The sequence below is a fragment of the Saccopteryx bilineata genome, chromosome 11 (assembly GCF_036850765.1).
Source record: "Saccopteryx bilineata isolate mSacBil1 chromosome 11, mSacBil1_pri_phased_curated, whole genome shotgun sequence".
Taxonomy (NCBI): Eukaryota; Metazoa; Chordata; class Mammalia; order Chiroptera; family Emballonuridae; genus Saccopteryx; species Saccopteryx bilineata.
The window spans coordinates 14736570-14760740 of record NC_089500.1 but is presented as its reverse complement, the minus strand read 5'-3'; the positions used below and the strand labels follow the sequence as shown (position 1 = coordinate 14760740).

The 24171-nt window shown below is 40.9% G+C and overlaps 1 protein-coding gene across 3 annotated transcripts in view; it reads left to right on the top strand.

The window, feature by feature from the left end:
- WDR7 (WD repeat domain 7) overlaps positions 1-24171 on the top strand; it is a 313941-nt gene that overhangs the window by 208160 nt on the left and 81610 nt on the right. For 2 of the 3 annotated variants that reach the window (XM_066246273.1, XM_066246274.1), the window contains 4 exons: positions 215-401; positions 19115-19232; positions 21382-21531; positions 21992-22074. In XM_066246273.1, the coding sequence (XP_066102370.1) occupies positions 215-401; positions 19115-19232; positions 21382-21531; positions 21992-22074 (538 nt within the window). The remainder of the gene's footprint in view (positions 1-214; positions 402-19114; positions 19233-21381; positions 21532-21991; positions 22075-24171) is intronic. The other variant, XM_066246276.1, reaches the window with a different exon arrangement.

The window sequence follows — 24171 nt, the reverse complement described above, 5'->3', positions numbered from 1 at the left end:
ACTGGTTTATTGCACTTAGCATAATAATCTTCAGGTCCATCTATGCTGTCACCAACAGTAAGCTTTCCTTCACTTTTCCAACTCAGAATCTTTTATAATCTGACTGTTCAAAACCCTTTTTCAGTTAAAAAGAATGAAACCCAAAGTGGTTTATATTTTGAAAATATGCTTCAAAAGTAAAATTACTGCTCTGCTTTTTCTTTTGTCATTTTAGGCAAGGCATTGACATTTCTCCTGCTGCAGCCGCCTAGCCCGAAGCTTCCTCCACACAGTACAATCCGGAGAACAGCCATCGACCTGATTGGCCGCGGGTTCACAGTGTGGGAACCTTACATGGACGTGTCTGCCGTGCTGATGGGGCTTCTAGAACTCTGTGCTGATGCTGAGAAACAACTCGCCAAGTATGTGCACAATTCCAGTTCATTTATTTGTGTTTTGTTTTGTTCTTTGTCATCAAGCACCATTTATAAACTGTGTGTTTTTAATAGAAAAATAGATATCTCCATCTCTGAAAATTTGGATATGGACTGTGAAAGAAAGGGAAGTGCAATCCTCTGATTTTAACACCATTGGGATTAGCATTGAGCCAACGAATGATTGATTCATCGGAACATATTTAAAATTTTTATTGTGATTATTAGCTAATAATAGTATAAACATATCAGTTATCAGTTATATACACTTGCCCAACATGTTTTGCTATCATGTATACCGATGGAATGAATGACAAGGTAGTTTGGGGACTTACTCCTGGCACTCACTGAGGTGTTATTTGCACCCAGTAAAAGGCCAGGTGTAGGAGGCTGCAGTGACCCAGGGAAGCAACAGGAGGAGCAGTGGGGAAGGAAGACGAGCTGAGCCAGTTGCTTCAATGAAATAAATGGAAATACTTGGTAGTCAGTGGTTAGAGTTGGGGGTGGGAGAGGTTAGTGTGTTGAGAACTCAGCCTCCTAAAGCCTGGAGGAAGTCTTCCTTTTTTTTCTTCTTTTTTTTTTTTTGGTAGTATACTACATATAACATGAAACTTACCACTATAATCATCTTAAGGCATATAATTCTGTGACATTAAGTGCATTCACAAGGTTATGCGACCATCACCGCTATCAAGTTCCCAGTAGAGATTGCTCCGAAGGGAGACTTCATGAAGCACCTGCTTCATGTCCGTTTACGGTCTCTCCCCATTCTCTCCCCACCCCCAACTAGTCCCTGGAGGTCACTAATGTCTTCTATCTCTATGAATCTGCCTGTTCTACGCATTTCAATTAAATGGAATTATGCAATATGTGGCCTTTTGTATCTGGCTTCTTTCTTAGCATGTTTCCAAGGTTTATGCATGTTGTAGCATGTATCAATACTTTGGATTATCAATACTCTGTGGATAATATTTCACTCTGTGGATGTGCCATGTTTGCTTATCCATTTATCTGTTGTTGATGGACGTTTCGGTTGTTTCTACCTCTTGGCCACTGTGAACAATGCTGCTCTGAACAACCATGCACAGGTATTTGTTTGAATTCCTATTTTTATGTCTCAAGTAAATACCTAAAAGCTGGATTATTGAGTCATATGGTAATTCTCTGTTTAATTTATCATTGAGGAACCACTGTTTTCTGCCATGGCTGCGACATTTTACTTTCCTACCATCAGGGGACGAGAGTCCCATTTTCTCCACATCCCCACCCTCACTTATTGTCTGGTTGTGAATTTTTACTGGTAGGAATTCTTGAACTGTCCCGTGATGTCTGTCTTAATGTAAATTTGACCCCCTCTTTGATTTTCTCAATGAATGGAATTTCACTCTTATCACTGTTAGTATTTAACAGAACAAACTAGAGTATGAGGACTTGTTAAGAGATGAAACGGGTGCTCCCACGGGGTTGAAGCCATTGTCGTTGACCTCGTGTGCAGCAGATCATGAACGGCCCATTTGTAGACAAACAGTTCGACATAGTGGTGGCGAGGGTGGTTTATGGATACTGAACTTTGGCCGGTTCTCAACTGACTTTAAGGGTTAGCAGTATGAGCCCGTGAGTTTGCAGCAGTAGTGAGACACAGCCGGCCTGTTTGCAGAATCCCAGAACGTGTTTTCACCTTTGCCCTCCCGTGGCGGCAGGTGCCATGGACACCCTCCAAAGAGTACAGTGTCAGCTTCTGGGACCACAGTTCCCTGGGTGTCTTGAGAAGCCTTTAACGTTAACGTGTTTTGATTGTCTAAAATTGTACTTTCACTTAATATTTTAGATTATTTTCAAATCTGATGGAAACACAATTTCAATAGTATCCACTCTTGTTTTGTTGCCTGGGAAGAGAAGTGACAGGTTTTTATTTTAAGTTTAGTACTTAATGTTTTGTCTTGAACTAAATTTACATGAAGCTTATCTCAGCAAACATAGAGATGTGCTCCTGTCTTATCTACATGTAGTGTGTCTCCAGCACAAATACCGTAGTTCTTCAGTAAGTAATTTACACCTTGCTACTATATCCTTTTCTGTCATGAAGATTAGTATGACTCTCTGTACATCGTCTGAATAAATGAATGTATCAGCATTTAGCCTTGAGGAGTCCAATGTAATTTTCATCATGATAAATTGCATAATAAGCAAGAAAATGTTTGCTTATTAATCTATAACAAGAGTTAGATTGAAAATGGCCTGCTATACCCATGACACACTTGGTACAGGCTGCAGAGGACCGAGGTGTGGGACCGGGAGCAGAGGCACGTGTGCAGGGGTTACCTGCGCGTCCCATGCCCAGGGTGCCCTCCCGGGTGCCTCTGCCTGCACCTGCCTCACATGTACACAGGTCACAGTGCTCAGCCACCAGTCTGACAGGGGTGGGAAGCTTGCTCTGTGGAGAGCTTATGCTGTGTAGAATTTCAGTTCATGTTTATTGAAAAAGGAAACACATGGGCAGGGTTACCCTCTTGGTTCCTGTACTTGTGAGTAGATGCGGGATGAGGTTTTGGCAGGGTAGCTGCTACCTAGTCCAGAGGATGCATCGTCTAGCATCCCGCTCTTCTGATGGCGACGCCCTCTATCAGAGTGACTCTGAGAAGCTCTCCTGCAAAAACTATGTATGGCTCAAGATGAATAGGGTACCGTATTTCCCTGTGTATAAGATGCTGCCATGTATAAGATGCACCTTAATTTCAGGGCCCGAAATTTGAAAAAAAAATTTATTATATAAAGTTATTGAACTCAAGTTTTTTTGTGTGTGGTTTTTTTAAAAATTATTTTAAAAATTAATTTTAATGGGGTGACATTGATAAATCAGGGTACATATGTTCAGAGAAAACATCTCTAGGTTATTTTGACATTTGATTATGCTGCATTCCCATCACCCAAAGTCCAATTGTCTTCTGTCACCTTCTAACTGGTTTTCTTTGTGCCCCTCCCCTCCCCCAACCCCTTCCCTCTCCTCCCCCCACCCCATAACCCCCACACTCTTGTCCATGTCTCTGAGTCTCATTTTTATGTCCCACCTATGTATGGAATCATATAGTTCTTAGTTTTTTCTGATTTACTTATTTCGCTCAGTACAATGTTATCAAGGTCCATCCATGTTGTTGTAAATGATCCAATGTCATGATTTTTTATGCCTGAGTAGTATTCCATAGTATATGTAAGGTATTTTTCCCCGCCGAGAAGGAAGGAACAGGCCAGAGCCACAAAGTGTGGAATAGCAAATGGCTTTATTGAGTACAGAGTGCGCATCCCGCCTGGCAGGGTTCCCTGGCCCTGAGGAAAGAAAGATGGAGGCCAGAGAAGTTGCAAAGATTAAACCGCGTGGGAGATATTTAAAGGGTCCCTCTAGGGAAGTGGAGCTAACATGACGTGGTGAAATCCCACTGGCTGGCAGATGATGGCTTTTTTCCAAACGGTTCTGTGAAGCTTCTTTTTGGCCACTTGGTTGTGGCGGTCCTAGCTAAAGTTCGCGGGTCTGAGTTCCCCACGTGACCATCCCCCATTATCCATCGACCTTACAGTATATAGGTACCAAAGCTTTTTAATATACTCGTCCACTGACGGACACTTGGGCTGTTTCCAGATCTTCGCTATTGTGAACAATGCTGCCATAAACACGGGGGTGCATTTCTTCTTTTCAAACAGTGCTATGGTGTTCTTGGGGTTTATTCCTAAAAGTGGTATAGCTGGGTCAAAGGGCAGTTCGATTTTTAATTTCTTGAGGAATTTCCATACTGTTTTCCACAGTGGCTGCACCAGTCTGCATTCCCACCAGCAGTGCAGGAGGGTTCCTTTTCTCCACATCCTCGCCAGCACTTATTCTGTGTTGTTTTGTTGATGAGCGCCATTCTGACTGGTGTGAGGTGATATCTCATTGTAGTTTTAATTTGCATTTCTCTAATGATTAGTGATGTTGAGCATTTTTTCATATGCCTATTGGCCATCTGTATGTCCTCTTTGGAGAAGTGTCTGTTCATTTCTTTTGCCCATTTTTGGATTGGATTGTTTGTCTTCCTGGTATTGAGTTTTACAAGTTCTTTATAAATTTTGGTTATTAACCCCTTATCAGACGTATTGTCAAATATATCTCCCATTGTGTAGTTTGTCTTTTTATTCTGTTCTTATTGTCTTTAGCTGTGCAGAAGCTTTTTAGTTTGATATAGTCCCATTTGTTTATCCTGTCTTTTATTTCACTTGCCCGTGGAGATAAATCAGCAAATAGATTGCTGCGAGAGATGTCAGAGAGTTTACTGCCTATGTTTTCTTCTAAGATGCTTATGGTTTCACGGCCTACATTTAAGTCTTTTATTCATTTTGAGTTTATTTTTGTGAATGGTGTAAGTTGGTGATCTAGTTTCATTTTTTTGCAGGTAGCTGTCCAATTTTCCCAACACCATTTGTTGAAGAGGCTGTCTTTACTCCAATGTATGCTCTTACCTCCTTTGTCAAATATCAGTTGCCCATAAAAGTGTGGATTTATTTCTGGGTTCTCAGTTCTGTTTCATTGATCTATATGCCTGTTCTTATGCCAGTACCAGGCTGTTTTGAGTACAATGGCTTTATAGTATAACTTGATATCTGGAAGTGTGATACCTCCCACTTTATTCTTCCTTTTCAAGATTGCTGAGGCTATTCGTGTTCTCTTTTGGTTTCATATAAATTTTTGGAATATGTGTTCTATATCTTTGAAGTATGTCATTGGTATTTTAAGTGGTATTGCATTGAATTTATAAATTGCTTTGGGTAATATAGACATTTTAATGATGTTTATCCTTCCTAACCATGAGCACGGTATATGCTTCCACTTGTTTGTATCTTCCCTGATTTCTTTTATCAATGTTTTATAATTTTCTGAGTACAAGTCTTTAATCTCCCTGGTTAAATTTATTTTTAGGTACTTTATTTTTTTGGTTGCAATGGTAAAGGGGATTGCTTCCTTAATTTCTCTTTCTGACAGTTCATTGATAGTGTATAAAATGCCTCTAACTTCTGAGTATTAATTTTATATCCTGCCACCTTGCTGAATTCGTTGATCAGGTCTACTAGTTTTTTGACTGCGACTTTAGGGTTTTCTATATACAATATCATATCATCTGCCAATAATGATATTTTTACTTCTTTTCCAATTTGGATGCCTTTTGTTTCTTTTTCTTATCTGATTGCTGTGGCTAGGACTTCCAGAACTATGTTGAATAAGAGTGGTGAAAGGGGGCACCCCTGCCTTGTTCCTGATCTTAAGGGGATTGCTTTTAATTTTTGCCCATTGAGTATGATGTTGGCTGTGGGTTTGTCATAGATGGCCTTTATCATGTTGAGGTATGTTCCCTGTATTCCCTTCCCACTTTGCTGAGAGTTTTGATCATGAATGGGTGCTGGATTTTATCAAATGCTTTTTCTGCATCTATTGAAATTATCATGTGCTTTTTCTCCTTCCTTTCATTTATGTGATGAATAACATTGATAGATTTGTGAATACTGTACCAGCCTTGCCTCCCCAGAATAAATCCCACTTGATCTTGGTGTATGATTTTTTTCATATATTGCTGGATCCGGTTTGCTAATATTTTGTTGAGGATTTTAGCATCTAAATTCATCAGGGATATTACCCTATAATTTTCTTCCTTTGTGTTGTCTTGGCTTAGTTTTGGAATCAGAATTATACTCGCCTCATAAAAGGAGCTTGGAAGTCTTCCTTCCTCTTGAATTTTTTGAAATAGCTTGAGAAGGATAGGAGTTAGTTCTTCTTTGAATATTTGGTAGAATTCACTTGTGAAGGCATCTGGCCCAGGACTTTTCTTTTTTAGGAGTTTTTTGATAGCTGTTTCAATCTCATTTGTTGTAATTGGTCTGTTTAGGTTTTCTGATTCTTCCAGATTAATTTTTGAAAGATTATATGTTTCAAGGAATTTGTTCATTTCATCTAGGTTGTCTAGTTTTTTGGCATACAGTTCTTCATAGTATTTTTTTACAATATTTTGTATTTCTGTGTGTCACTTGTTATTTCTCCACTCTCATTTCTAATTTTATTTATTTGAGTCCTCTCTCTTTTTTTCTTGGTGAGTCTGGTTAAAGGTTCATCGATCTTGTTTACCTTTTCAAAGAACCAGCTCCTGGTTTCATTGATCCTCTGGTATTGTTTCTTTAGCCTCTATGTCACTTATTTCTGCTCTGATCTTGATTATTTCCTTTCTTCTACTACCTCTGGTTTTACTTGCTGTTCTTTTTTCTAGTTCTTTTAGATGAAGGGTCAAATTGTTTATTTGAGCTTTTTCTAGCTTCTTGAGGTATGCCTGTAATGCTATGAACTTCCCTCTCAGGACTGCTTTTGCTGTGTCCCATAAATTTTGAGTTGATGTATACTCATTATCGTTCGTTTCTAGGAATTTTTAAATTTCTTCTTTGATCTCATTGTTAACCCATTCATTATTTAATAACATGCTATTTAGTTTCTAAGTGTTTGAGTATTTTTCAGTTTTTCTTTTGTGCTTGATTTCTAGTTTCATGCCATTGTGGTCAGAGAAAGTGCTTGATATGATTTCAATCTTCTTAAATTTGTTGAGACTGCTTTTGTGTCCTAACATGTGGTCTATCCTAGAGAATGTACCATGAGCACTTGAAAAGAATGTATATTCTGCTGCTTTAGGGTGAAAGATTTTGAAGATATCTATTAAATCGAGTTGATCTAGTATGTTCTTTAAGTCCGCTGTTTCTTTGTTAATTTTCTTTCTTGAGGATCTATCTAGTGATGTTAGTGGGGTATTGAAATTCCCTACTATTATAGTATTGCTGTTGATCTTGCCCTTTAAATCCATCAAAGTCTGCTTTATATATTTAGGTGCTCCTATATTAGGTGTGTAGATATTTATAACGGTTATATCTTCCTGTTGGATTGCTCCCTTTATCATTATGTAGTGACCTTCTTTATCTCTTACTATAGTCTTTGTTTTAAAGTCTGATATAAGTATTGCTACCCCAGCTTTTTGTTTATTTCCATTTGCGTGATATATATTTTTTCCATCCTTTTATCTTCAATCTATGTGCATTTTTTGTTTTAAGGTGTGTCTCTTGTAGACAGCATATGTATGGGTCCTGTTTTCTTATCCACGCAGCTATCCTATGTCTTTTGATCGGATCATTTAGTCCATTTACGTTCAAGGTTATTATTTGTTTGTTTGTTTTTTAATTTTTTTATAGGGACAGAGAGAGAGTCAGATAGAGGGATAGACAGGGACAGACAGACAGGAATGGAGAGAGATGAGAAGCATCAATCATCAGTTTTTCGTTGTGACACCATAGCTGTTCATTGATTGTTTTCTCATATGTGCCATGACCACGGGCCTTCAGCAGACTGAGTAACCCCCCGCTCGAACCAGTGACCTTGGGTCCAAGCTGGTGAGCTTTTTGCTCAAACCAGATGAGCCCATGCTCAAGCTGGCAACCTCGGGGTCTCAAACCTGGGTCCTTTCGCATCTCAGTCCGACGATCTATCCACTGCGCCACCGCCTGGTCAGGCGCAAGGTTATTATTGACATGTAATTGCTTATTGCCATTTTATTCTTTAAAACTGTATTCCTCTTTGCTATATCTTTTTCTTCTTTGATCTGTTTACAACAGGCCCCTTAGCATTTCTTGCAGCCTTGGTTTGGTTGTAGTGAATTCCTTAAGTTTTTTTTTGTCTGGAAAACTTTTATTTCTCCTTCAATTTTAAATGATAGCCTTGCTGGATAAAGTAGTCTCGGTTGTAGGCTCTTCTTTTGCATTACTTTGAATATTTCTTGCCATTCCCTTCTGGCCTCAAGTGTTTCTGTTGAGATGTCGGAAATCATCCTTATGGGGGCTCCTTTGTAGGTGATAGTCTTTTTTCTCTAACACTTTTTAATATTTTCTCTTTATCACTTAGCTTTGGTATTTTAATTATGATGTGCCTTAGTGTTGATTTTTTTGGGTTTTCTTTAATGGAGTTCTCTGTGCTTCTTGAACTTGTGAGATGTTTTCCTGCTTTAATTGAGGGAAATTTTCAGCTATGATATGTTTGAACAAAGTCTCTATCCCTTGTTCTTTCTCTTCGTCTTCAGGAACCCCTATGATGCAGATGTTATTTCTCTTCATGTTGTCACAGAGCTCTCTTAGAGTTTCCTCAGACTTTTTGAATCTCTTTTATTTTTTCTGCTCTGCTTCCATCCCTTTATTTATCTTGTCCTCTAACTTGCTAATTCGATTCTCAGCTTCTTCCATCCTGCTTTTAATTCCTTCCATTGTGTTCTTCATTTCTGATATTGTATTTGTCATTTCTGTCTGATTCTTTTTTATTATTTCAATGTCCTTTTTTATATTTGCTATCTCTTTATTTAGATGTTTGTAATGACCATCTATTATTGTTCTAATATTTTTGAGCATCCTAACAATCGTTATTTTAGACTCTGTATCTGGTGATTTGGTTATATCTGACTCATTCAGGTCCTTTTCTGGGGATTTCTCTTGATTCATTTGTGTTGCATTTCTCTGTCTTCTGATTTTGTCTGTGTAAGAGAAGGTTTTGGCCACTGGAGTCCACTGGGTGTGGCCTCTGTGTTCCCTAGATGTGGTCTGTCTGCAGGCCCGCCACTCCCTCTGCTGTTGCTGCCTAGGTTATTTGAGTATGGGCATTGCCGTTGTCTGCCCACTGGGGCTGTTGCTGTGGTTTCCACCTCTCCTTCACGGGAGTGGCTGTGATCACATGCTCGGGTATACAAGCCTCGGTGGCCTTGACGTTTACCTCGCCCCTGCGGGTGGCATTATGCTCAGCCCTGAGGGCAGTGGTGAGCACCTTTGCTCAGCTGCAGGTCTCCACCTGATTCCGGGCTTTTGCCCTGCCCCTGCAGGAGGAGCCCACTCGTGGGACGGCTGCAAGCCTTGGCTCCACAGGCCGGGCGGGACTGCATGCCCACACTCAGTATCAGGACTCCGCCTGTTCTGGGCTTTTGGCTTCACCGCTGCGGGAGGAGCCGGCTCCCAAGTCAGGCCACAAGCCTCGGTTCCGCAGGTGGGACAAGGCTGTGCTCCTGCGCCCTTGCTCAAGGGCCAGATTCACCCCTTCCAGGCTCCTGCCCTTCCCCCGCAGGCTGGATTGCAGGCGGCCCACAGCTGGGCTTGACCACTTTCCCACGTCCCTTCTGCCCCAGCCCGGCAAGACTGAGCTCACACCTGAGCCCAGTGGTGGCCAGCAGGCTTCCGCCCCTGCCAACAGAACTGCGCTTCCGCGTCCCCCCGCCTCCTGCCCTCCAGTGAGCCCTCAGCCTTGTGGGTGCAGGTGCTGCAGCTCAGACCCTAACACTCACTACTGTTGTCCCGAAAGCTCCCTCCTTCTAAGCGACTCTGCTCTGAGTGCTGCGGGAGAGCTTGTTTGGCTGGTGTCCCTCTTCCCTTTGCTGGTATTGCTGTTTCCAGAGGAAATATTCACTTCAGATTTGGGGAGTGACTCGCCCCAGAGGTAGGGTGGCTGTCTCCCAAAATGTTTCTCCCTGTGCCTCCTAGATTACACTCTCTTCCTGCTACTCCGGTCCTCTCCTCTCTTCCCGTCCCCCTGAGCCCCGGGTGAGTGGTTGTGAGAGAGGTGTTCTGCACGGTCCCTTTAAGAAGGATCCTGGGTCTGAGAAATCAGACTCTTTCTCACAAACAGTATCCTGACTTGTTTCCAGCTACATACTGTCCATACGCCTCTTCTAGGCTCTGGGGCTGCAGGCTGGGGCTTTGTTCCTGGGACTCAGGACCCTCCCCTCTCTGCTAAACTCACTTCCCACCACGCGAATCTCTCCCAGCTGCCGTTCGCTCCAGGGAGCTGGGCAGCCCTCTCTGCGTTTCCGCTTTTCCTACGAGTCTCGGTGCGGCTTCTTCAGTGTTCCTTGGTTGAAGAGTCCTCTTAGTTTAGTCCAAAGTTGGTTTTTCCAGATGATGGTTCTTAAAATTAGTTTGTAATCGCCCTGGCTGGTTGGCTCAGTGGTAGAGCGTCAGCCTGGCATGCAAGGGGTCCCGGGTTCAATTCCTGGCCAGGGCACACAGGAGAAGCACCCATCTGCTTCTCCACCACTCCCCCTCTCCTTCTTCTCTGTCTCTCTCTTCCCCTCCCGCATCCAAGGCTCCATTGGAGCAAAGATGGCCCGGGCGCTGGGGATGGCTCCTTGGCCTCTGCCCCAAGCGCTAGAGTGGCTCTGGTCACGGCAGAGCGACGCCCTGGAGGGGCAGAGCATCGCCCCCCTGGTGGGCAGAGTGTCGCCCCCTGGTGGGCGTGCCAGGTGGATCCCGGTTGGGCGCATGCGGGAGTCTGTCTGACTGTCTCTCCTTGTTTCTAGCTTCGGAAAAATACCAAAAAAAAAAAAATTAGTTTGTAATCCACTTTGGTTCTGGGAGGTGGAATTTGGTATTACTGCCTACTCCATCGCCATCTTGTCTTCCTGAACTCAAGTTTTATTCATCATAAAATTCATACAACTCGTCATTCGTGCAAAAAAGCAAGAAATGCAAGTAAAAAAATCTACAACCACTGTATAAGACACACCAAGTTTTTAGACCCCAAATTTTTTGGGAAAAGGTGTGTCTTATACACATGGAAATACATTATTTTCCAGAATTAGTAATGCCTTTCTTTTAAAAATATGACTTAGACTTTTACACCTTTGAAGTAAAAATCTCACCAGTTATTTTCTAATGTTTTCAAATATTTTGCCATATTTTAAACTATGTCAGTTAACTAAGCAAGCATTTCTTGAGTAGCTAATATGTAGAGGGGACAGTATTAGATATTGTATAGTTAAAAAGTTGCAGAAAAGCAAGCTCCTGTCCCCCAAGGCCCTTGCCATTTTACAGGAAAGGTAAGACCAGCCTGGAGACAGCATGACACGTAGAAGGAGAGTCCAGGTCTGGATGAGCAGAGCATGAGGGGATGGAGAACTGGATAATCAGAAAGTAGGCAGGGAAGAGATTCATGTGACTCTTTCATTGGGATGATTATGAGGAGAGGGTGGGAAGGACAAGTAAAAGGATGGCAAAGGGACGCACAGGTGTGCACCAAAGATACTGCATAGTGAAAGTAAATGTTGCTTTTAACGAATTTTATTAATTCCTTGCAGAACTTAAACTGTCCAATGCTCCCATCTAAACTTTAGTATAATTTCCTTTCTAGTTCTCTCTGGGGAATAGAATAAGGGTCAGAGAGAACATTGGTTTTACCTTTGACTTTATGAAAAGAGTAGTGGAGAATTTTTTCCCTTGCTTTTAGCACCTGCCACATACCTCACTGATGCAGGGAAAGAAGGCTATTGGGATGCAGTCCTCATACTGAGTGCTAGCTCCCTATGAGTTTTTGTGCTACACTCACCATGTATTCCCATCTCAGTATAGGGAAGCTCGAGAAATAAGCATCATCATTCCCATTTTGCAGATGAGAAAAATATGAATCTTGTCTCCCGTCCACAGTCACAGTGTGATTGTTAAAAATGATGGGGTTCAAAACCAGGTCTCACAGACTCCAAAAGCCATGCCCCTAACACTGTGCCACCTTGATTTCGAAAGCAAAAACCCACAGAATTACAGAGCAAATGGGTAACTAAATTTAAAACAACCTAATGAAAGGATATAGAAGTGACCAACTCAGAATTTTCAGTGTACTTTCAGATTTTAAAAATATATTTAATGAAGTTATTTTCACTGAGAGTGTTGTGCCTTCTAGAAATTAAAAGCCTGTTTAAAGACCAGGGAAGCTTCCTGGCTGCTTTGGTTATGTTTCATGTGTTTATTCCTACTTATTCATAACTGTCCAGTGATTCACACACAATAAACTTCTAATAATGCATAGAATTTTACAGGTAAAAATATTTTTTCAGCAACATCTTATCCAATGCCCTCAATCTTCTGTTATGTAAAAAAAGGGCTTAGAGAGATGAAACATGTCTGAGGTCACAGTGATACTGTAGGAGTTGTGACTATCACCTGGGTCACCTGACTCCCAGGTTCCTGCGCCCATACCGTAGAATTGTGCCACTCTGTCTGTGACAGGTGATCCACTGGCAGAATCAGAGATGAGGGATCTTTTTAATGAACGATCATAGGCAGCTCTTTCATGAATTGTTCAATTCAAACTAGAGGGTGCTCATCATTGAACTCACAGGGTGAGTCACCCCCAGCTAATTGAGAGGGAAATAGAAAAATGTAGCATTATGTTTTTTAAAATCCATAAATTTGTTAGTAGATCGGTACAGATATGTATATAGACTGATAAAATGTTAGCAACAATCGACAATCCTACTTTATAAAGGAACGGAGACAGCCCTGTGCTGCTGGAACCCCGGACTTGATCAGTGTGTGTTGTGGTCTGGTGTTTTGATTCCATTTTCCTGTTCAGGCTGCAGGACCCTTCCCCGGAGAGTGAGTGACAGAGCAGCGCTGGCCCTCGCTGCTGGAGGTGGCGGTCCCACATGTCACACTGCTGTGACGGAGGGATCTGGAAAAGTTACACAAGGCCACTGCTTTTCTGGAATATTCCACTTGCCAAACATTAAGAGAGACATATACTCTCTGGAAGCTACTTGCTTTGATAACACAGATAAACACCATATATGAGAAAGATTCTCTTTGAACTACACAGAGTTAGAGGAAAAAGAGAGCTAGCGTTTGAACTCTACCAAATGCCACCTGGGAGTAGAGGATAGAACGCGTCTTATAAACACTGAGGTGCTTTAAAATTCTGTGCTTAAACTATTTTTCCTATTCACATGACATTTATTTTTAATAGGAAATGTATAATCCGAGGAAACCATTGAACTGAATCATGTTGGCATGGGTTTATTCATTGAGGATGTATACAGCATACAGGACACAGGTCTGGAAGATAAGCACTCGTTGGAGGAATTGCCATCTTTGAGTTTGGAAAATTAATGTCGCCTATGAGTTATCAAATTAAGGAAGGTCCTATATGACAGAGGAATTGAAGGTTCCTTATTACATTAAAAGCAATTGTTAAGACAACGGTTATCTTATAGGAGGGGGTAGTTGAAATCCCCAGATGTTATGTAATTAAGTATGCATTTTTCATACTATGCACACACAAAACATAATTTCAGGGTTGGCTTTCAATGAGGAGTGTTTTTAATGCCGATTACTGTTTGTCCTAGTTAGCTCAGCCTGCCATAACAACATTGTATAGACTTAGTGATTTAAACAAAAGAAATATACTTCTCATGATTCCGGAGGTTTGGCAGTCTAAGATCAAGATGTTGACAAGGCAGGTTTCATTTCAACGCCTCTTCTCTTGGCTTCTTGGTGACTGCCATATTGCTCTGTCCTCACATGACTTCTCCTCTGAGCTCATGACTGGGGAGAAAGAGACCCAGCAAGCTCTCTGGTGTTTCTTATAAGGGCACTAATCCCCTCAACAGGGTCCCAACCTCCTGGCCTCATTTACCCCCGGTTACCACCAAAAGATCCATAAATACCATCACAATGGGGGTTAGGATTTCACAATATGAAATTTAAGGAAGACATAGGATTTAGTCCATAACACTGTTGACCATGATTTGTATGCTATTCAATCAGAGTTTAAGTTTTTCCCCTTTTGAATATTCCCTTACAGTATTTCTTAATTTGACAGATGGGGAAGTCTGACAATTGTAGATGGAGACATTTAACTGAAGTGGTCTTACATGTAACTTTTTTTTTTTTTTTTGTATTTTTCTGAAGCTGGAAACGGGGAGAGACAGTCAGACTCCCGCATGCGCCCGACCGGGATCCACCCGGCACGCCCACCAGGGGTGATACTCTTTCCCACCAGGGGGCGATGCTCTGCCCCTCTGCGGCGTCGCTCTGTCGCGACCAGAGCCACTCCAGCGTCTGGGGGCAGAGGCCAAGGAGCCATCCCCAGCGCCCGGGCCATCTTTGCTCCAATGGAGCCTTGGCTGCGGGAGGGGAAGAGAGAGACAGAGAGGAAGGAGAGGGGGAGGGGTGGAGAAGCAGATGGGCGCTTCTCCTGTGTGCCCTGGCTGGGAATCGAACCCGGGACTTCTGCACGCCAGGCTGACGCTCTACCACTGAGCCAACTGGCCAGGACCTTACATGTAACTTTTAAAGTGCTTTTACCACAATGGAGTAAGGATTAATGAGTAGTCATGTAAGAAATGAGCTCAGCCTGAGTGGACTATTTTTCTATTCATGTTTTTATTTCTAATATCTATCATTTCTAGTATTTCATATTGAATGTGTATACCGAAATGCTGAGTAAAACAGTGTGTTGCATCATATTCTTTTAGAATAAATACTGCAACCAAAGGCCCGGCCTATAAACGTATATAACAAATGACCTGCATAACAGCCAGATACACTGAATCAGATGGGAAGAGTGAGTTCTGTGTGTACATACTAGTTCCCAAATAAGGCAGACACCCCTTTAATTTCAAACCTCTGATAATATGATCCTTCTTCATTTAGTTAGAATCCCACTAAAACTATAGATTAAACTATATCACACACAGTGCACTGCTGACTTTAAAGATAGCTACATGCAGAATTAGACTGTCTGTTGGGACTACCAGATCAATTACTTTGACTTCATTGCCTGGTCAATTCAGTCAGATAACGGGCTTAAGTGATTTTTTTTTCCTTGCTGCTGAATTTGCCAGGAACTCCATTTAGTGCATACTTATTGAGCTATCGCTTTGTCCAAGGGCCGTGCTAGGCACTTTGGGGGGAGACAGGATTAGAAGGCATGGTCTCAGTCTGCAGAGTTCACAAAACACAGTTAAGTCATACTCCCTGGCAGGATGGGGTCAGGGCTGAGGGCTCAGAATCCACGGGAGCTGTTGGTGGTTGTTTCTGTGTCAATACAAGGTAATTGAGTGCTATAGCAATTGCAGAAAACCATGTGGGCTTCCACAAGAATTGAACAAAACCAGGAAAAGGAGGAAGAGAGGAGCAATGGCAAAGTGCTGCAGTAGGAATAGAAACAGAATTTTGGGGACCGATTTTGAAATCAGTCCACCTCAGGAGCATTGGCGTTGAAAAGACAGTTATAAAGTAGTGCCACTAGGTTATGGAGGCCTAGAGTCACACGTGGAGGAGCGACTGGCATTCTTTAAGCAGCTTAACCATGAAGTAAAGCTGGTGCCTTTGGAAGTTTGCCCTGGCAGTGTCCATTGAATAGACCCCAGAGGAGGGACAAGGGTTGTCTTCTGCCCCTGTGCCTGTTGTCACACAGCCCTCCCGCTGTGCACTGTGGATGCTGCAGAGCCCTGGCCTCAGAACAATGGATGTGTCCACTCCGTGTGGTCCTGCGTCCACTTTGTGGAGTTCTGCACCCAGACAGCCAGACGCTGGTAGTGGAAATCACTCAAGTACACACATCAATGCCTCCACAATATACTGGCTGTTCCGCTCCCACTGAACTCAATGGGCAGTACTTACAATCACATGTCTTTGGTAGCTTCCTGTCCCATTTTTCTATAACTTCTCTTCTAGACCCCTCTACCCATCACCAAACTTGACCACTTTTCTTCCTAGAAGAAGTTTGCCATTTCCCCCAAATTCATGAGATCATTTGCTGAGATAGAGGAAGCCGGGATGTGCGACTGAGCCTTTAACATGAAGCCCATGAGCTGCTGTTAGTTGATCTCATTCTCTTTTCCCTTTGCGAGAGGCGCCTTGGTCGGAAGAAGCATCTGTTGTACATACAATGTAGGTTGGAGGAAGGCTAGATGTTTTTGGATCTACTATCTCATTAAATCTTCTCATCAGCCTTGTGAAGCAGGTATTTCAATAGTCTCATTTTACAGGCATTATGCTTATGCAGCACAGGGCAGCCTCAGGGCACAGCATAAAGGAAGGGGGAATGGCCACTTGTCACTGTGGCATGGGCCAGGAGAGGCTGTCAGCTGACCATGCCCACTGTTAGGTGTGCGCACGCATGCACACACGCCCACATGCATATTCATTATTTCTCATTCTTTCCCTCCTCCACCTTAGCCGCTTCTCAGCTTTCCACTGAATGTTTCTCCTCCATACAAGAAGAGAAGGTATGGAAGAGATGATTTAGATATGGGTGGTGAGTTTGCTAGGATCCTGTTTACATAGTAGAACTCTGGTTTCCCTGTCCAAGAGATCCCATGCTATACTGCTTGTCCTGCAGAAGCCAGACCCCATGCCTTACCATGTAAGGGAGCAGCACGTCACAAGGGGTGAGGAGACAGGCACCCAGAGCCATGCACGCAGCAGGGGCACACTTGCTCTGTCACTGTGCTTCCCTGCTACTTCCTAGCTCTGTAGGCAGCCACATCACTGACATAGACACCCAGCTCTCACGCCCAACCTGCAGGTCTGTGTCAGAGCTCCGCAACACCTATCCCATACCTGCAAAGTTTGTCATTTGTTCCCACATATAAGACATCTTTTTTTAGCTGAAGTATCTTTCTGAGGACTTTTTGAACCCCGATCCTGTTATTTAATACAGTTGCTCTCCATGACAACTTTATATCCCCACCAGTTGATAACCTTGAACCCTGTGATTCAAACCACTCTGATACTGAATAAAACAACTGCAGTCCAAGTATGACGCACACCACTAGAAACCTCTCTCAGAGATGCCATCTAGTCACCCAGCCAAAGCCACTGAGTTTAGTCATGTGACCAATCCATTCATTCAGTGAACTGTAATATCAAGCCCCTCTCTCCTCTGTTTTCTATAAAAGCCAACTATTTTCAAAGATATTTACCTTGGCTCCTCACAGAACTTCTCTGGACCTGATACCACTCATGACATGCTGATATCACTCACTTAGGATACAATAATAGCACCAGACTTCAAACCTAGACCTCGGTTCCATGTCGTTTCTTTCCTCTGTCTCACCCCTCCGGGTGTGAGATAGGCTGCCCAGGAGATGGACACGTCTGTTCCCGGCTCACTGCTTGTCAGGGATGCTGCTAGGGGAACTTAGCCAACTCCAGTATTCTGTGATTTTTATTGATCTTATGAAATTTGATTTAGGTTTGTTCAGAATTATTCAAGCAGCATACCATTGTGTTTGTTTCAGCCTGTCAGTATCATCAACGCCTATTCATTCGCGTTGATGGGAAAAGGAAATACCATAGAGTTTTCAAAAGGTTTAATGAGCATTTGACTGTCTTAACACTTAAAGTATGATCTAAGCTTTATAATTATTAAGTGGTTTAGCCCCCACACTACTCATATAGTAAGCATTTCTTTTGCTGAATTCTCAATATTAAAGTGGAAACCAGGAAAGAAACTGGCTAAGCAACCCTGCCTTGCTTTCTAGCCGGAACATCTCTTTCTACCCCTACTGGGACCCCCGGCATCTTTCATGGTGGTGGCACCGCCCCGTAGTGCATTCCTTCTGTTTATAGCTCAGTGTGTGTTTTTCCTCCCAGCGCACCTCTCTTTTTAGTGGTAAACATCAAAGGAACACTCACCATCCACTCGCCTCTGAGTCCCTGCTTTGACAGTTACATTCTCAAAGATTTAAGCAGCATAACAATCACAAAGATGATAAGCAGAATTTCCTGTAATCAGTTTCCCTTCTTTTAACAATGATGAGAATGCATCTTTATTTTCAACTAAGACTCAAAATAACTGTTCTTAGATCAATTATAGGAATACCTATAAACTTTCTGAGAATTTTTAGTAAACATAATCTTGTTTACATATTGAAGCACACAGACCTATTTAATTAGAGCAGGACAGATCTTATAACTTTGTATGGATATTTAAATACAAAGATTAATTAGCCAGAGGGGGAAACGATAATTGAATCTTTTACTGAACAACAAAATACACCTTGTATACAGTTGATGTGTAGATCACATACTGTGTTTTAATTAAAAGTCAATGCTTTTTCACAGTAGTCTGTATGAAGGAAGCTTGTAAACAGAATATCATTTGTATTAGTGATGGCAAAGGAATGTAAATAATATCACTACCCTATCGGGACATTCTCACAGTTTAGAAAGATTTATTTTATCATGCGCCTATACTGAACAATTCCAGGCTAAGTATCACTTACTATCATTTTTTTCATTAATATTAAATAGCTATTGCAGAGCATACTGATTAGCGGATTGGTTCTAAAATATTAAGTGTGGGATTAAACTGGCATTATTAAGGATATTTTAAACTAAAAATGGTATACAAGCTAAGAAATAATTTTGTCATTCTCAGTTCTTGAGATAATTTTATGGATGGAAGTGAATTTTGCTCCCTTTCAGATATGTGACCTTAAATATACAGCCTTTTAATGTGGCCTTATAAACAAATTACCTTTAACTTTTTTTTGGAAATAAAATGGAAAATTCCTCACAAAATATTTATTCTCACCTTCTTCTGAGCTTTGTGATAAGTATTCAGTACTAGTTCTTGATAATTTGTTAACAAGGCGTTTGTAACACTCTGGACAGATGCACATACTGTTTTCAATCTTCACGGTTAATTATTCGATTTTGTATTTGATGCCAGAACACCCTGACTCCTAATCACTGCTCATTGTTGCAAGTCCATTATATTCTAACTGTTTGAGTGCTCCCATTGACCTTGAACTGACATTATAAGCTGTGTCTAATCTTTTCAGTCTATATTTCTAATGCTTCTTTTTTTCTTCTTCTTCTTTCTGATCCCTGCTTAGCATCACAATGGGGCTGCCTCTGAGCCCCGCCGCTGACTCCGCCCGCTCCGCGAGGCATGCCCTCTCGCTCATTGCCACTGCCAGACCACCCGCCTTCATCACGACTATAGCCAGAGAGGTGAGCAGAGCTACAGGGCTCCGTCTTCTCAATTAGGGGAATTATTTGATGTAGTGAGCTGAGGGTCTGTATCCACGCATAATCCTTCCAGTGTGTTCTAGAACAATGCAAGTAATGATTTCATACTAAAATAATGCCTGAATACCTGTGTGCAAGCGCAGTTGCACAACCATGCATTTATTACCTTGTGCTTTTTGTTTCCATTCTAGAAGTTAATTCACTTGCAGATATTTAACAGTAATTGTCAGTCTGATATAGCAGGCTTATTCAAAGTAAACTACTGGGTGGGGCAAAAGTAGGTTTACAGTCTTGAGTATGCAAAACACAGTTTATTCTTGTATTATTTTTGATTGATTATTGTATTATTTTCCATATGAACAACTGTAAACCGACTTTTGCCCCATCCTGCGTAGGAAAGATCTTCTACCACTTCCAAGTATATCTACCCATAGTCAAAACCAAACTTCTTATTCAACACTGGCTTTCCAACTGGAAACAAAAATGTAAAAGCCATAAACTCGCTAATTGTTTTTCCTATTACATGTCACAAATAAAGACTTGAGTGCCAATTGATTCCCACATTCTTAGTATTCTAACTAATTGCCCACATCTAACTGAACAACTAGTAAAGAACAATGAACCAATTATAAGATCTTTCCTACAGGTCTCAGCAGTGGGAGAGGCAGGAAGGGCTGATAGCTCCTACCTTTGTTTCAAGGTTTCTACCATTTCAGCATGGGTCACGTGCACACTCGGTGTCCGTAGGGTATGGGCTCTAAGTTGTTTTCGGTTAACTGTGATGAATTCTTAAAATACTACAGAAATACCTCTGAGTCAGCCCTGTAACCTGAACCCTATTGGTCCTGTGTCTGCCTGGAGCCATCCTTAATAGGCATGGAGCAAATGTTTGTGACATGAAGGCAGCTAGAAAGGAGGAACGAAGGCCCTAATAGCAGATTGTATAGGTTTGTGTGAGGCAGTGGGACTCTGAATTCATAGCTAAAATAAATTTGTAGGCTTAACCGTATATGTTTTCCTCATTGGGCACAGCGGTTTCATTGTATTTAAAAATATATATGTATATATGTGTTTATATATTATAGATATTATCTATTTAAAAAATATATGTATATATGTGTTTGTATGTTATAGATATTATATATTTACATAAAGTGTATGTACGTGTAAATGAACAGACTTACTAGCCCAGGAATTTTTTTACCAGTTTTTCCCATCAGTGGAAGATGCACAGATAGTCATATAGAACAGGCTGCATCAGCCTGACCTCGCTCAGACCACATATGCAGGTCCTATAAATGCCTGGCATTAAACTCCCACTTTAAAGAAAGTAAACAAGTATTTTTATTAAGTGTGTTTTAACTTAATTTGCACCATTTACATATATGATTATGTTTAAACAAACTATTGGAATAGCCATGTTTTGGATTTATTCTACTCTAGCATTTAGTTAGAAAGATAATTTTTAGAATACTTTAATGTAATAGCCCACATTTATTACCTTTTAAAAACAAATTTTCCACTTCACTTTGAGCTTCTGAGTGAAACACTGATGTATTTCTTCCTGCTATTGGTACCCACTCCGCCACCCGCTGCCCAGCCCCCGGCCAGCCCAGGGCCCACGGGCTCACCCACGCTCTTTCTCCTCTCGCCCTGTGAGATGTGCAGTCTGTGTGGGGGAAAGCATGCGAAACTTACATTATTTACAATGCTCATTATTTTTGTAATGTTTATTTGCATTTCTCAACTTGACTATAAAGCACCTAGAATGGTGCCTGAGACGTAGTGCCATATACAAACATTGCTTATGTTACTACGTATGAGCAAAGGTCATACCTTATACTCGCTAAACCTTCTATCTGTCTTTTGTAAAGAAATGTCAGGGTAATATTGTATTAAAGTCTGACGCACTTAGGAACTTACAGAATTCAATTAGAGAAGACTTACCTGAGTTTTTATGGTACTAAATACCTTCTTTTGCAAGCAAAAGTATTTCCTGACTTTCCCCAGGAGGTTTGTTCTTGTTGATTCTATTACTTTTCTATTGTAATAAGTGAAAAATAAGCCAGTGGCTAGAAACATAGAACTCTACGAAGTGTCACCACGTCAACAGCATGGAATGTCTCCTTAGGTCCACAGACACACGGCTCTCGCCGCGAACACCCAATCGCAGCAGAATATGCACACTACGACCCTGGCCCGAGCTAAGGGGGAGATTCTGAGAGTCATTGAAATTCTTATCGAAAAGATGCCCACAGACGTTGTGGATCTCCTCGTGGAGGTAACAATATCCTGTTTTAAATGACACGTCACAAGTTTAAATGAAATTGTCCAGTGTAGTGATATAAGTCCCTAAAAGAAAGAAAGAGATAACTAAAATGAATTAACTTCTGTACTGTTTCTGGAGACCTTATTTAAATTTCCTCAAAAATCAAAATGATTGCGATGTCCATTTATCCATTTATATCATTCACCTGGAATTAGTTGGTGTACGTCAGAATGAGTTTTAAAGGTCATGTTCTCTTTGACATCTTTCATTATAAATAAAACCAAACATACCGTGGCTTGAATAAAAGCTACTACACTGGATGTAAATATGAATAGCCTTCAGTGGAAATAAGTCGTTTCTTTATTTCATTGTCCTGTTTTGTAAATGGGCAAGTGAGGCTTAAGTTAATCATTTCAATTTTGGAAAATCAAGTGTTTGAAATTAATTTTAGGTTTATATCTTTTCTGTAAAGGTCATGGACATCATTATGTACTGTCTTGAAGGATCTCTAGTGAAAAAGAAAGGTCTTCAAGAATGCTTCCCAGCAATCTGCAGGTAACGAAGCCTTCGGGAGCGTGCGAAAGAAATAATTTTCAGTAACAAATTGTTTTTAAAAAATTGTCAATATGGTTAGTAGTCCTGCTCAGTTAGACATCCAATCATTAATTAATATCTGCTTACTTTCTAAAATAATTTAGGCAGCCTGTAATAAAAAAAAAAGTAAAGAAGTTTTCTAAAACCTTAAAAAGTGATAGGAGGTAATATCTGTTGAATGTCTAGTTTAATATCCATTACTCAAATGAACATTTACAGTAAAAAAAGGAGAGTGAGGAGGCCTCTTCTTTTTAAGGAAGCTTCCAACTTGAGAGAGAAAATACTTTGCCGTCAATATAAACCTTTTATGCCGCATTTTTTTGGTAATTTTTATTTTTAACACAAAGGCCGGTGTCTGCATATTGCATGTGTTTTGTTTCTGAGAAAGCAAAAAAAAGAAGCCAAAAGCAGTACAAACTTTTATAAATAATGTTGTGTATATTAGCTTTAAGCATAAATATTTTATATGTGGATAGTATATAAATTGTTATGAGATGAAGAATTTTTTAAATTTCAAAACGTGGTGACATTATGTTTATTTTCTTTTATAAAGTGATTTTGGTCCTCAAAGTGTTTATAGCTTGGGTTATGTTTTATTAAAAAATTTTTAACCTCCATGTAGTCAGTAAAAATAATGTTCAAATCTGTTGAAGATAATTGTTTTTGTAAGAAAAAGAACAGTTGATCACAGTTGCATAATGTTTTTCTTTTTAAGACAAGTTCATTGATGTCCTTACTTATTTTTGCTCAGTTCTGTGTCTGCCTTGCAGTGAAGAGCTTTATTCAGACTATAAGCTTCCCTAGAGCAGTGTCGTTACAAACTGCATCTTTATGTCTTCTGTATCCCCAAGTATTTTGGCAAGTATTTTGCTGAATTAATTATCCTCTTTGAGCATTCCTATGTATTTTGCATATTTACAATATGCAGTCTTTCTTATTAACTACCAGAAGTTAAAGCATGAAGACACATAAGAAAAAAAACTATGTTGTATTAAATGTGTGGACAGACGCACGTTTTCTTGTGATATAGATTAGGCATATCAGAATACCGTAATTTTTTTAACATCATGCCATGTTAATTCTGGCTTATGTTCTTTTTGTTAAAAATTGTATATATTAAATTTTTTCATGCAGATAATTGATGTTAAATTTAATGTAGCTGTTAGATTCCCTGCTGATAGTCTCTAAGGAAATGTCTAAGTGAAAATGGACACGTGTCTGTCACTTAGTGGAAGTGAGAAAGCATTTTTATTAGGGCTTATCTTTGGGCTTTAGCAAAGCATGCCTACTAGCACCAGTCCCGGCTACGTGAATAAGCATCCTGTTGTTAAGGTAAGACAGTGTGCTGGGTGTTTAAAGAGCCTGTCTTTTCCCTTTGCTGGAAGACCACCTCCTCCCCAAACAGCATCCCCAGTTCCTGAAGTCACCCTAGATTGCTACATATCCACCCTTGATTCCTGTTGTTTAATCACTGGAGAGTAAGGAGCCTGCTTCAATGCTGAGGAAGCAGGTGTCTAAGCTGAATGCTTAGTACCAGTTTTTTTTTCTGATTGACAGAAAGCAATTATTTTTTGTTTATTCATTTAATAATATATATTGAACACCTACTGTGTATCAAGTACTAGCAAGGCCCTGGGCAGACAGTGATGAACGAGACGATATCTCGAAGAAGCACACAGCCTAATAGGTTTGGTAATTATAAAGATAAATAGTTCCAGGGTGCTGTGTTATGTGCTGGAGTAGCAGCAGTACATGCGACGGGCACAGTTGGACTCTAGATTTGGGAGTCTTAGAAAGTTTCACAAAGGAGAAGGAAGATTAATAATAATATTAGTGAAAATGCTTTAATGAAAGTGGCTGCCAAATGGGGAGAAGGATTTGTCCTTTGTGGGGTTTGGGTAGTGGTGGGAGAAGTGATGGTGAGTTTTATGTACACTTCACACGAGCTGATGGCGTGGGCTTTGCAGAATAAATAGGCACGTGCATCTTGAACCACTCAGAGAGGCAGAGCAGTAAATGTTTAGAGGCACAGAAGTATACAGTGAGTTTGGTAAATAC